This window comes from Triturus cristatus, chromosome 8 (assembly GCF_964204655.1).
Source record: "Triturus cristatus chromosome 8, aTriCri1.1, whole genome shotgun sequence".
NCBI classification, from domain to species: domain Eukaryota; kingdom Metazoa; phylum Chordata; class Amphibia; order Caudata; family Salamandridae; genus Triturus; species Triturus cristatus.
Genome location: NC_140591.1, coordinates 1,584,880,153 through 1,584,894,994, shown reverse-complemented (window position 1 = coordinate 1,584,894,994; position 14,842 = coordinate 1,584,880,153). Strand labels below are relative to the sequence as shown.

The 14,842-nt window shown below is 55.4% G+C and overlaps 1 protein-coding gene across 1 annotated transcript in view; it reads right to left on the bottom strand.

The window, feature by feature from the left end:
- Positions 1–14,616, bottom strand: part of CNGA4 (cyclic nucleotide gated channel subunit alpha 4) — a 239,063-nt gene extending 224,447 nt beyond the window's left edge. The window contains exon 1 of the mRNA XM_085620617.1: positions 14,492–14,616. Coding sequence (XP_085476743.1) covers positions 14,492–14,592 — 101 coding nt within the window. The 5' untranslated portion in view covers positions 14,593–14,616. The remainder of the gene's footprint in view (positions 1–14,491) is intronic.
- Between the last annotated feature and the right edge of the window lie 226 nt (positions 14,617–14,842).

Here is a 14,842-nt window from a genome sequence, read left to right as displayed (position 1 = left end):
TGGTTGGGCCCAGCACAGGTGAGTATGGTACTCCATGTCTGTATCAGATGATACATTGGGACCCATGTGTGTCCTGGGCAAGACTGAGACCCCACGGTTTGGATGGTTGGAGTTAATTCTGAGATCAGGCATGCTTTGACTTTACGACACACACATGTATTGTAATAATGCAGAATCACGGCATCATCTTGTAAGTGTGATTAATTTATTTGTGGTGGGGTACGGGTTTGTGGGGATGACAAGAGGTGCACAGCGGGAGTGTAGAATCCAAAGTTCACTGGGGGAGTTGGTATCCTTGCCGTTGCAAAATGTCAGAGTCCATGCCACAGTCTTCGTCAACATAGGTCAGACAGTGACCAGCAAGTCCATGTGGCAGAGAATGTCATGTGCTGCTATTGGGCCAGAGGGCCAGGTGCCAGGCCAGGTGACCTGGGAGATGGTGATGTTCTGCTGACTCTCACAGTCTTTTTCGTGGACGACCCACCTTCCTGCGGGGACCCTCGGAAGCAGGCCGTGACGATGTCTGTGACGCTCCGTCGGATGAATCCTCCTCCTCCTGATCCCTCCCTGTGTCTGGTAATGGCCTTCGCCTGGTGCCACAGGGAGGGTTGCCCATGTTGTCGGCAATCCGACGGAGTACACCGGTCATTTGGGTTTGCACCGCCACGAGCTCAGCCTGTCTATCCTCCATCCTTCCTTGGTGTTGCAGTTGACAGGCATGTTGCTGGGCCTGCAGGGTCTTCATCTCCTGGAGGGTCCCCTTGATGTCATTGAGGGTGGACGCAATCTGGTCCATGCCCCTGGTGTCACGCCGGTATGTATCCAGGATGTTGCTGACCTGGGACACTACCGGGTCCTGAGCTGCCTGGTCAGGTTCGCGCCTCCGCCGTCCTCCACTCCCGCCACCCCTGCCCACGTGCACCTGGCCTGCCGTTGTGGGTGCATCGGGTCTCCGGGACCCCTGAGGGATGGCATCTGCGTTGCCGCCTGCCTCCTCCTGGGTGCCCGGAGGACCGTGTCCCTCCTGGGCAGACTGGCTGGGTGGTCGTGTGCGGGCAGGGCTCCTGGACGTCTCCTGGGATGTGGCAGGAATGGGGGTGGTGGTTGGCACAGTTGTACCTGACGCAGGTGCTGCAGGTGGTTGGACACCAGAGGGGCCAGGTTGGTCTGGGTCATCCACGGAGTGGTGAGAGTCATCGCTGGCGGTGGGGTCCTCATCCCGCGGAGCCTGGTCCTGTGAGACTTCCCCCCCAGTGTTGGGGGGTGTTCGTCGACGTTGACCTGTGTGTGAGAGAGACAATGTTAACAGTGTCACATGTGGCATCCATGTTTCATGCATTTCTGATTTGGCACTCTTCCTCTGGGTAGTTGGATCTGTCTTGCATTCCTCTCACAGTGCACTTGTGCATGGGTATGTCCCTTGGCCACAGCTGTCAGGGCTTTACGCATGTGTGAGACACAATCTTAGTTGATGCATCTATTTGGGTACACAGTCAGCAGTGTGGTGTGCGGGCGTAGCGAGCCATGCAGAGGCGCCTTACGTGTTGCACTGTACGTGGCCAAATGGTGTTTTGCCAAGGCAATTTGATGTTGCAGGTAGGGGACTGAAGCATTTGTGACAGGGTTCTTACCGACACAGTGGGTGGGTATACTGGGTGTGTGGTTTGGTCTGTGCCTGCAGCACGGATGGACTCGTGCACAGATTGACACATGGACCGGTCTTCATCTACGGAAGGGGGGGTTTGAGGCACTGCCAGACCTGCTCTGCATGCACACAGTCCACCGGCTGACGAGTGGACATGGCCACACCACCCAAGGGTGATTTAGTCTCCCTGTGTCTCCCTTCCTCCCTCCCTCTGTCACCCTCCTCCCTCCCTCTGTCGGTCTCCCTCTGTCACCCTACTCCCTCCCTCTGTCTGTCTACCTGTGTCCCCCTCTGTCTCCTTCCCTCTCATTCCCCCTCTCCCTCCCTCTCTTTGTCACTCTCTGTCACCTCAGGCCAGCTTCCTGGGCACACACAGTTAGCCGGTCTTTGAATGGCCATTGGCTTGTTCATGTGAGTTAGTCCCTGTTCTCCGGGCACCCATTGGGCAGTGTGTCTGAGTGTAGGCTGCTGCTGTGGCGGTGTGTGCTGAGACTCTATCAGAGCGATGCATCTTCATTGTCTGCTGTAATGTGCAAATTGTGCCTTCAGACCCATGTCATCCTGCATGGCAGCCACCATTTGCAGGCAAGACAGTACTGTGTGGGTGCACACAGTTTGTATGGCTGTGCCCTGGGCCATATGGGCTGAGGGCATTGTTGTGTGCTTGTGAGTTGCTCAATGTTAGTTTTGATGCCCCCACTCCCAGCATCGACCACATCCTGTGTTGTGTTGGTGTTTTGTGTGGCCTGTGACTTGGCATGGCCCTGATTGATGCATGGGGCATGGAGGCGCTAGTGGCATGTGTGTGTTTGTGGAGTGTTGTTGTGTGCGGTGGTGGCTTGGGGGGGGTGGCATGCATGATTGATTGTGTATGGCATCCCCCCCATGTGAGGTGAGTTGTTTGTGTACTCACCAGGGTCTGGGAGTCCAGGCAGTCCGTGTAGTCCCTCCACCGCCAGCGTGGACATCACCTTCTCCTCCCAGGGATGGTATTGTACCGGTCTGGGGGGCGGCCCTCCTCCAGTGATGTTCCCCTGGTTGTGATTGTCAGTCATCTTCCTCTTGACCGTCCTCCGCAGATCGTACCACCTGGATTGGCACTCGTGCCTGGTCCTTCTGGTGGTCCCAACAGCATTCACAGAATCGACAATCCTCTGCCACATGGCCGTTTTTTCGGATATGCTGGTCTGTCTGACCAATGTCCCAAAGAGCTGTGGCTCGACTCTGAGGATTTCGTCGACAAGGATCTCCAGCTCCTCCTTTGTGAACTTTGGATTCTTGGTGGTGGACATGGCGTGGGGTGTGGGTGTGGATGGTTGTGGGTGTGTGGGTGTGGTAGTGGAGGTGTGTGTGTGAATGTGATGAGGGGGTGTTTGTGTAGGTGGTTGTGTGAAGGTATGCAAGTGTGAGGTTCAAGTATGGTGGTGTGGGTCGTCTGTGGGCTCTGGCAGCAGTGGGTCTGTTGCAAAGGCTCATGGTTTGTGTGTGTGGTCCATTTTTATTGGTCCATTTGTGGGTGTGGCTGTGTTTGAAATTTGTGTGGGTGTGTTATGAGGAGTGATTGAGTTTTGGGCCTCTGTTTGGCAGTTTGGCAGTTGCAGGTGAGTGTATGTGATGTTTGTGGGGTTGTTGGGCATGTTTGGTGGTGTGGGGAAACTCTAATTGACTCTCCTTGTGTAAATATGGTTTGTCCTGGATCAGTACGTGTGTTTTTGGCGTCAGTACGGTCCGTACATGCACTGGTGGGGGTACGGTCCGTACATTCCCTGGTGGGGTGTGGGTACGGCCGTACATACACGGGTGGGGGTTCGGTGCGTACATACACGGCTGGGGTGGGGGTTTGGTGCGTACATACACGGGTGGTGGTTCGGTGCGTACATACACGGCTGGGGGGGGTTCGGTGCGTACATACACGGCTGGGGGGGGGTTCGGTCCGTTCATACACGGGTGGGGGTTCGGTGCGTACATACACGGGTGGGGGTTCGGTGCGTACATACACGGTTGGGGGGGTTCGGTCCGTTCATACACGGGTGGGGGTTTGGTGCGTACATACACGGGTGGTGGTTCGGTGCGTACATACACGGCTGGGGGGGGGTTCGGTGCGTACATACACGGCTGGGGGGGGTTCGGTCCGTTCATACACGGGTGGGGGTTGGGTGCGTACATACACGGGTGGGGGTTCGGGGGCGTACATACACGGGTGGGGGTTTGGTGCGTACATACACGGGTGGGGGTTTGGTGCGTACATACACGGGTGGGGGTTCGGGGGCGTACATACACGGGTGGGGGTTTGGTGCGTACATACACGGGTGGGGGTTTGGTGCGTACATACACGGGTGGGGGGGTTCGGTCCGTTCATACGCGGCTGGGGGGGGGTTCGGTCCGTTCATACACGGGTGGGGGTTCGGTGCGTACATACACGAGTGGGGGTTGGGTGCGTACATACACGGCTGGGGGGGGTTTGGTGCGTACATACACGGGTGGGGGTTCGGTGCGTACATACACGGCTGGGGGGGGGGTTCGGTCCGTTCATACACGGGTGGGGGTTTGGTGCGTACATACACGGGTGGGGGTTCGGGGGCGTACATACACGGGTGGGGGTTCGGGGGCGTACATACACGGGTGGGGGTTTGGTGCGTACATACACGGGTGGGGGTTTGGTGCGTACATACACGGGTGGGGGTTCGGGGGCGTACATACACGGGTGGGGGTTTGGTGCGTACATACACGGGTGGGGGTTTGGTGCGTACATACACGGCTGGGGGGGGTTTGGTGCGTACATACACGGGTGGTGGTTCGGTGCGTACATACACGGCTGGGGGGGGGTTCGGTGCGTACATACACGGCTGGGGGGGGGTTCGGTCCGTTCATACACGGGTGGGGGTTCGGTGCGTACATACACGGGTGGGGGTTGGGTGCGTACATACACGGCTGGGGGGGGGTTTGGTGCGTACATACACGGGTGGGGGTTCGGTGCGTACATACACGGCTGGGGGGGGGTTCGGTCCGTTCATACACGGGTGGGGGTTTGGTGCGTACATACACGGGTGGGGGTTCGGGGGCGTACATACACGGGTGGGGGTTTGGTGCGTACATACACGGGTGGGGGTTCGGTGCGTACATACGCGGGCGGGGGGGTGGTGGGGTGTTCGGCGCGTATGCGGGCACATGTCTCCATGGTTGCTATGGGAGTTCGGTTCGGACGGTGTTTTTTGCCTACGGTTGTGAAATGGGGAGGACGGGAGGGATCGTACTTGCGCTGTCGGACTTTATTTTTCCGCACGGTGGGTTTTTCGACAGGGGACGTGTCGGTGACTTTTCCCAACCCGAGGACGTGTGGGGAAATCTTCCCAATGCGATTCGTATGGACTTTTTTCCGTTCGAATCGTACTTGCCAGTTTGTACGCTACTTTGACGATTCGGACGGAAAAAAATCCGGATACGAGTCGGACGGGGAATTTTTTTACAGGATCGGAATTGGCACCCTAAATGACTTTTTCCCGGGGACCTTAATGAGCCAAAATTCCACGTACCAGCTCTTTTTTGTAGGTCACACACAAGGCTCCATATATGAGTCCTCTCAGTGGATTAGCACTCGACTGTAATGTAAGTTGCCCGGGGCCTCACGGAGCATAATGAATGTTGGCACACTATCGGGACTTATACAAATCCCGCACGCAGGTCACACCCATGGAGCTGCAGCTCTATCTTGAGGGGATAGACCTACCACACCCCACGCATACTTAGAGAGCAGAACTGAACGACCCTCTCCTTTCGGAGGAAGTCTGGGACAGCATATTCTCATTGTCCAACGGGAAATCGCCGGGACCCGATGGGTTGCCAACTGAATTTTACAAGGCCTACGCGCATATATTAGTGCCACAGCTCTTGAGGGTGTTTGAGACCGCGGTAGATGAATCTACACTTGCCGGCACACAAAACGAAGCTCTGCTGGTGTCCCTCCTCAAGCCCGACAAGAACCCGGAATCCCTGGGCTCTTAACGCCCACTGGCACTTCTTAACACTGACAACAAGATTTTTGCATCGATACTCACTAAACGCCTTTCGCCATTAGTAAGAACGCTGGTACACCCTGACCAGAATGGTTTTGTTCCCGCCAGGAGTACCTCACTCAACATACGCAGGTTCTTTCAGGTACAGGAATATGCGTTGCATAGATGGCCCCGCTCTGGCTGCCTAGTACTGGACCTGGAAAAGGCCTTTGATTCTTTAGAATGACCCCTTCTGGCGGCAATGTTAAATAAATACGAACTAGGGGACCATTATATGAGCATGGTTCAACGGCTATACCAGCAACCCATTGGTCGGGTCAGGACCGGTAAGCTCATTTCAGATCCCATTCGAGTAAGGCGAGGGACACGCCAGGGATGCCCCCTGTCCCCGTTACTCTTTTCCTTAGCCATGGAACCACTGGCGATGTTGCTTCGCAGTGATAGTGATGCATGGGGAATCCAGTTAGGAGACGGGATGCATGCTGTTTCTTTATATGCTGTTGATCTGCTATTGTACGTGCGAGACATCAATGACATCCCCACGTCCATAGCGGACATGCTTAGGGCCTTTGAGGTGGTATCGGGCCTTTGGTTCAATTGGGCCAAGGTGGGGGTTTACTCCTTCAGAGGGACACAGTCGAAACGGACGTGCTTCTCAATGGCTCCCTACTCCCGTGGTACTCCACCACATTTCGCTGTTTTGGCGTCTTCATATGCCGAACGCCCAATAATTTATTGGAAGGCAACTTAAAAAGAGCTATCTCAGCTGTTAGGGCCCAAGTACAGTTTTGGAAGTCACTCCCATTAAATGTTATGAGTCGCATCACCTTGATCAAGATGAATTTCCTTCCAAAGTTACTATATTATTTTTTGAATCTTCCAATTTATGTCCCGACCAAGGTCTTCCGTGAGCTGGAGCGCATGTCCTGTGATTTAATCTGGAATAAAGGCAGGCCCCGGGTTGCCTTGTGGAAATTATATGCCCCCACCAGCCAGCACCTCCATTCTACAACCATCACCTCCATGCTACAACCATCACCTCCATCCTACAACCGTCACCTCCATCCTACAACCATCACCTCCATCCTACAACCATCACCTCCATCCTACAACCAGCACCTCCATTCTACAACCAGCACCTCCATTCTACAACCATCACCTCAATTCTTCCCATCACCTCCATTCTACAACCAGCACCTCCATTCTACAACCAGCACCTCCATCCTACAACCAACACCTCCATTCTACAACCAGCACCTCCATTCTACAACCAGCACCTCCATTCTACAACCATCACCCCTTCTACAACCATCACCCCTTCTACAACCATCACCTCCCTTCTACAACCAGCACCTCCCTTCTACAACCAGCACCCCTTCTACAATCAGCACCTCAATTCTTCCCATCACCTCCATTCTACAACCAGCACCTCCATTCTACAACCAGCACCTCCATCCTACAACCAGCATCTCCATTCTACAACCAGCACCTCCATTCTACAACCATCACCCCCTTCTACAACCATCACCTCCCTTCTACAACCAGCACCTCCCTTCTACAACCAGCACCTCCATTCTACAACCAGCACCCCCCTTCTACAACCAGCAGCACTGTAATGTAAGCAGGAGCCTTCACTTTAGGCAACCCTGGGTAGGGCAAAGCCCAGAGCTAAGCTCACTGACCGGGTCAATCAATCAATCAATCATTCGCATTTATAAAGCGCGCTACTCACCCATCAAGGGTCTCAAGGCGCTGGGGAGGGGGGGGGGGGGGGTCAGTGCTCGAAGAGCCAGGTCTTGAGCTGCCTTCTGAAGGAGAGGTGTTCAGGTATGGCGCGAAGGTGGCTGGGCAGAGAGTTCCAGGTCTTCGCTGCCAGGAAAGAGAAGGATCTTCCTCCGGCGGTGGCTTTGCGGATGCGGGGTACAGCTGCCAGGGCCTGTCCGGCGGATCGTAGAGTGCGCGGAGGAGTGTAGAAGGAGACGCGGTTGTTGATGAGTTTGGGTCCGAGGTTGTGAAGGGCTTTGTGTGCGTGGGTGAGGAGTCGGAAGGTGCTCCTCTTGTTGACGGGGAGCCAATGGAGTTTTTTCAGGTGTCCTGAGATGTGGTGGTGGCGAGGGATGTCCAGGATGAGTCTTGCGGCAGCGTTCTGGATCCGTTGGAGTTTCCTCAGCAGCTTGGTGGTGATGCCCGCGTACAAGGTGTTCCCGTAGTCCAAGCGACTGGTGACGAGGGCGTGGGTGACGGTCTTTCTGGTGTCGGTGGGGATCCAGCGGAAGATCTTGCGGAGCATGCGGAGGGTGTTGAAGCATGCTGAGGTCACCGAGTTCACCTGTCTGGTCATGGTGAGGGATGAGTCCAGGATGAAGCCGAGGTTGCGTGCGTGGTCGGTGGGTTGGGGAGTGCTGCCTAGGGCGGGGGGCCACCAGGAGTCGTCCCATGCGGTGGGGGTGGGGCCGAGGATGAGGACCTCCGTCTTGTCGGCGTTCAGTTTCAGGCGGCTGTCTGTCATCCAGTTCGCCACTTCCTTCATTAAGTCTGGTCCTAGCTAAGGTGGGGTTGTTTGTGAGTAATAAGATGAACTGGGTGTCGCCGGCGTATGATATAAGGTCCAGTCCGTGTTTGCGTGCGATGTTCGCCAGGGGGGTCATGTAGATGTTGAAGAGAGTGGGGCTGAGGGAGGATCCTTGAGGTACGCCGCAGATGATCTCCGTGGCTGTGGATCTGAAGGGGGGCAGGCGGACTCTCTGAGTCCTTCCGGAGAGGAAGGAGATGATCCATTCGAGGGCCTTGCCTCTGATGCCGGCGTTGCTGAGGCGTCGTATCAGGGTGCGGTGGCAGACCGTGTCGAAGGCTGCGGAGAGGTCCAGGAGTATGAGGGCCACGGTCTCACCCTTGTCGGTCAGGGCTCTGATGTCGTCCGTGGCTGCGATGAGGGCGGTTTTGGTGCTGTGGTTGGTCCTGAAACCGAACTGTGTGGGGTCGAGGGAGTCGTTGGTTTCCAGGGCGTTGGAGAGTTGAGTGTTGACAATTTTCTCAATCACTTTGGCGGGGAACGGCAGGAGAGAGATGGGCCGGAAGTTTTTGAGTTCGGTGGGGTCTGCTGTGGGTTTCTTTAAGAGGGCGTTGAGCTCTGCATGTTTCCAGCTCTCCGGGAAGGTGGCGGTGGTGAGGGAGGCGTTGATGACATCTCGGAGGTGCGGTGCGATGATGTCGTCGGCTTTGTTGTAGATGTGGTGCGGGCAGGGGTCCGATGGGGATCCGGAGTGGATCGAGTTCATGACGCAGGTGGTCTCCTCGGTGGTGGTTGGGCTCCAGGTGAGGATGGTGGTGATGTCGGTAGCGGGTTCCGGGGGGGGGGTTTGTGTCGGTGGTCGGGAAGCTGTTGTATATGTCGGTGATCTTGTGGTGGAAGAAGGTCGCGAGGGAGTCGCAGAGGTCCTGTGATGGGGGGATGGAGTTGTTTTCTGCGTCCGGGTTGGAGAGCTCTTTGACGATGCCAAATAGTTCCTTGCTGTTGTGGGCGTTGTTGTCAAGTCTGTTCCGGTAGGCTGTTTTTCGTGCGGCGCTGAGGTGTTGGTGGTGTTGGCGGGTGGCGTCCTTGAGAGCTGACATGTTCTCTTCGGTCTGGTTGAGGCGCCACGTCTTCTTGCGGGCGCGGCATTCTTTCTTGGAGTCCTTGAGGTCGGGGGTGAACCAGGAGTTTTTCTTGTGGTTGTTGGTGCTGGCTTGAGTTTTCAGGGGGGCCAGGAGGTCGGCGCAGTCGGAGATCCAGTTGGTGAGGTTGTTGGCGGCTTCGTTTGGGTCGGTGGTGCTGGTGGGTCGGTTCTGGGAGAGGGTTGATGCGAGCTGATCCGTGGTGATACGAGTCCGGTGTCTTCTTGGTGGTTGCTGGGTGTGGTGGTGCACAGTGGTCTTCTTGAAGATGAAGTGGACGCAGCTGTGGTCCGACCAGGTGAGTTCGGTGGTGTGGCTGAAGGTGATGTGTTTGCTGGAGGAGAAGATGGGGTCGAGCGTGTGTCCGGCGTAGTGGGTGGGTGTGTTGACTAGCTGATTCAGTCCCAGGTTGGTGAGGTTGTCCAGTAAGGCGGTGGTGTTGTTGTCGGTGAGGTTCTCCAGGTGAAAGTTGAGGTCTCCTAGGAGGATGTAGTCGGTGGACGAGAGTGCGTGAGGGTTGACGAAGTCTGCGATGTCTTCGCTGAACTTGGTGCGGGGTCCTGGTGGTCTGTACATGAGGGTGCCTCTGAGGGTGGTCTTGGGGTCGCTGTGGATCGTGAAGTGGAGATGTTCGGCGTCGGGGAGTGAGTTGTCGGTGTTGGTTGAGATGCGGATGGAGTTTTTGTGTGCGATGGCGATGCCTCCTCCGATGCGGTTGGTGCGGTCCTTCCGGATGATTTTGTAGCCGTCGGGGATGGCTATGGCGATGTCGGGTGCCGAGGAGGGATTCATCCAGGTCTCGGTGAGGAAGGCGATGTCCGGGTTCGTAGAGTTGATGAGGTTCCACAGTTCGATGGCGTGCCTGTGGATGGATCAGGTGTTGACCAGGATGCAGTGGAGATTGCTTCCGGGGGAGTTGTTCTTGACGGGAGCGGTGTTGGTCCGTGGGCAGGTGAAGTGACAGTTGTTGCAGGTGAAGGGTCCGTGGGTCCGTTTAGGGTGGGCGCGGTAGCAGCCCGGAGTGCGGCCGGGGTTGAGGTTGACGAGGGTGGCGGAGTCGTAGGTCAGGCGGGGGCGCGGGGGCCAGGGGTTCGGGCGCTGAGCGCGGGCCAGGCGCGGACGGGCGCAGACGGGCTTGCCTTAGGCGCGCCCGCTGCGCGCGTCCGCTGCGCGGCCTCGCAGCGGCCGCCATTTAAGGGGTAGCCGGGGAGGCGGGGTCAGCTGGGAGGCGGGAGGAGGGCGGGTAGGGGAAAAAAGCGGCAAAAAAGCGGCAGCGGGAAAAAGGCTCCGAAGGCGAGGAAGCCTAGAAAAATGAAAAAGGCGCAGAAAAACAGGAAAAACGAGGGGGAGACGGCGGGAGGGCAAGGGGGACGGCACTCAGGAGATGAAGGCACTCGGGGATACAGAAGGAAACCAGGGGAGCGCGATCACACAACACAGGCACTCGGGGATACAGAAGGAAACCAGGGGAGCGCGATCACACAGCACAGGCACTCGGGGATACAGAAGGAAAAAAAGGGGAGCGCGAACGCAGACAAGCGGCAACACAGGCACTCGGGGCACAGGCAGCGATGCAGGCAAAAGGAGAAGGCAGAACAGGGGATCTGGTGGCGCTGTGAGGACAGGGGAGCGACCTACCCTGGGGTCAAGGGTCGCTACCACTGCCTCGCAGCGGCCGCCATTTAAGGGGTCAGGCACTTTAGTGCACTTTAGTGCAATTCTAAGTTTCAATTAGAGACTATTTTCATGTATTAAATAAAAATCAGGTCCGTTTTCGTTACCATAAATAGTGGGATAAAAACGTCTGAGCAGGAAATGCTACAATAAAGATGTTGGAAAGGAAGGGGGTTCCAGGGTGTTAGGAGGTGAAGGTTACCCCCACTGAAGGGGTGCTGTTGCTGGCAGGACGCTGGTTCCGCTGCCCCCGGCACCTTGCAAACCCCACTGATTTGTGGCGGGAGCTATCCTGATTGCAAGGGGGCCAGTGGACTTGATGGTTCAGCAGACTCCACCACAGTTCCCTTGAATCTCCTGGTCACTTAATTTTCTGAATCTTTTTCAGTTAATAGTTAATATTTCAGACAATCTTGTGTTTCACAATTCTCTAAACGCAGAGGCTCATAGCATACGGAACCAGAAAGCCAACCGCAACATTCTACAAATGAACATTAACAGAACCGTTGATCACAGGGCTCACTTCTGTACCTTGAGCTATAGGGACCAACACCATATCTCTCACCACTGGCCACAGCACATGGGTTTCCTTCCAAGGGTAAATCTCCCCACTGAGGGGCTGTGTGAACAATACTTGTATAATGTTCTACCTTGAGCTGATGTTTGGTCTTCTGGCAGATGGGGCCTCGGCTCCTTAATCCTCTTGACGAACAAGGACATCATACCAGTGTGATGAAGCCAGTTGTCGATCTTGGGCATATGGAGCCAGGCTGCTGAATGTCGAGGCCTCTGCTGCCCTTGGCAGCTTTGTGGGTGCTGAGGAGCATCTTCCTTTTTCGAGACCCCTCCGCCCCCACAGGCTTTTGGCTTTTTTTCCAAAAGGCTAACCTGTTTGAAACCAGACCAATTCCAAGTCCTTCAATGTGTGGGAAGAAAATGTGTCTGCTTGTCGGAATCTGCTCATCTGTGATTTGTAAGGCGCATTAGAACATTGGAATGTTGGGATCTCCATTGAAGACAATGGAGTGCTCCGGGCTTATAATGGCCGGTAGAAGCCCTGAGACTCCAAAGTTCTAAGGTTGCCGTTCACAGCTGTTGCTCTGAACAAAGGCCTCACGGAGTCCGAGGGGATTTCGATCCCCTCTGGCTCTGTACGGCCTTTGTTTTATTTGTTAGAACATTCTGCCTTCTAGTGGCAGAATATTCGAATAGCCTTTTAGCCTGCTGTAGCTGAGCTCTGTAATTATTATAGGCACGCTACCTTTTAAACAGGCCCTCGCCTTGGGCTCACGCCTTTAATGTTGGAGCGGGGCTTTAATGGCTGGTATAGCCCACTACGGTGGGATCTAAGGCTTTATTAGAGCATTAAAATGTTGAGTGGTCCATTGAAGCCAATAGAGTAGCACCGGGCTTATAATGGCTCCAAAATTCTGATGTTTGTTTTCCTGTTTCACTCTTTTTAATTTGGAACATTCTGCCGTTAGTGGGTGGAATGTTCTAACAGCCTTATAGCCCTTCTACCTCGGGTACCCCAGTTATTAAAGGCCTTCTCCCTCGTTATAGTCCATCACGTGTGGCACTGGTCTATAACTCGGGTTCAGGGCCTTTCACAACCGATATAGCCCTCGACAGCGGGCTGTTAGGCTATATTATTATCTCAGATGGTATTCTGACATTAGATTACAAGCTGGTGGCCATGCCGACTATGACGTTAAAGAAATAAAACATCTCTTCAAAGCCTTGCAGAAATTAGCATGGAGGCACTGTGATCTTAGGAGCGAGTGGAGCTGTTTCCACAGCTTGCAGCCTCCACCTCTGCCTGCATTTCTCATATCCATCCCCAGGTGATGCAGGATAGAGCTGGTAACCTGTGGGCTTGAGCTCCAGGATTCAGATAGGCAAAGCTTTGCTTAGGAAGCTCCATCGGGGACCAATCCAGGAAAAGGGTGGGAGGAAGAAGTTTAAGATGCTCTGAGCTTCCCTAGAAGTGCTCCCTTACTGGCTGTGAAAACACTGCACTCAGTAAGGCACTGCATCCTGAGTGTGGTATTTACAGGCGGCGGCGGTGCCATATTACTCCGCGCCCTGGTGTTCCTCACTGCAGAGTAGGATCCCTGTAGACTGGAGTCAGCTTCTTGGAGGTGCCAGTGCTTGCTGATTCCCCATTTACATTCGGATCCTTGCTTGAAATGTAAAGCTTAAACCTGCTGTTTTTAAAAATGCCGTGTATTGACTTCAGTGCTCAGCTTCGACATACCCAAGAATGGGTGTTTACTTTTTCGCCAGTATTTCCATTTTTCCTTTTCAAGAATGGCTTTACAAACAACCATTGGCAAAGTGAATAGCTCACCGCACACACATTATAAAGGTGAGAGCTATCGGCTTTACCCAGGCTTGTTTCCTGCCACACCAGGGCATTTGTCCATGACTCTGGATCCCTTGGTACAGCGCAGGCACCTCCCACTCTGAGTGTCATCGACAGCACTGTGCCCCGACTAGGCCCCGGCCTTCTTTTAGCGCTCCCTGTATATACAGAAGCATTTCCATCCTTGGACGAACCCTCTGGCTCGTCTTCGGAGATTTAAGCTATCAGACTCCCGTTACACATCGAGCACTGTGCCTTGGCGAGCGACTATCTGCCCACAGCAGCTAGAAGCCGAGCTCTTGGCGCGCGAGGGGAGAGGGCCCTCGAGGCGGTGCTTGCAACTTTAGCCAGTCTCAGACGGGTATCACGAGGCATCGATCGAGCAGAGTTAGGGGAGTCAGACCCCACCATGGCTGTCGAGATTTCCACCCAACCCTTTCAATAGCTATGGAGTCACATTTATCGATTAGAAAAGGTTTCAGCCACAGAATTATTGAAGTATCGGCATCAGACGCGGGCCCCACAGTCACAGGGGTGGCAGCTTCAGTAATAAACTAGCCGTGCAAGGAAATGTTGCTGCGGAGCTTGTCAACACATGCGATGAACACATTGAGACGTCCATATAAAAACGCGACGGGACTTCTGTAGGGGACATGGGGCCCTGGCCTCGCACATCAGCATGCCACCCACATACCCCGACTCTTGGGGTCTCCGGCGCCCTCTCTCCCTGCACTCACTCTCCACTGCTGACGTGTTCCTGGCGGCTCTGACGTCTTTCCTCGTCACCTCGCGTCCTCCCTTCGACTCCTTTCACCTCCCAACCGTCCACTTCAGTTTCCCATCTCCAGCCCTCACCTCTTTTTCGTCATCTACTCCTCTGTTACCTCACTCGCTCTCCCCCACCCGTTCTTTTTCTCCCTTACCCCACACACATTCTCATCTTTGTCTCTCCGTCTCTTCTTTCTTCCCCTTCACCGTGTCTTGCCCACCCTGTCCATCTCCCCCCTCCTCTCTCACCTACCTCCTTTACCTCACATACACTTTCTCTTCTGCTCCCTCCCATGTCCCACCCTGTCCTCCTAACCTCAGAGCCCCCTCTTCCCCTCACATCTCCCCGTGCCTCCCCCCCTCCATCCTCACCTCTGCGTCACCTGCACCTCCATGGGCTTGCTCCATGACTTGATCTCCTCTTCCGCCAGCCGCCCGCCCCTCTGGGACACGATGTTGGTGAGGGTCTGCATGCCTCGGCCTGGAGGGCGGCGTCCCTCGCCCTGGTGCTATCGCGGACTGCCAGTCACGACCGCTCCCAAGCAGGGCTCCGCAGCGCTGCTCAGCGCAGGTGAACCCTAGCAACGGAGGCTGCTGGGCGGCGCCCCACGGGGCCTTCGCACACCTGAGCCGCCGCTCTAAGAGCTCCTAACGCGCAGCTAATCAGCATGGAGGCGCTACCAGGCCTCATTAACGGGCAGGTGTGGGCGCTCCCGGGAGACG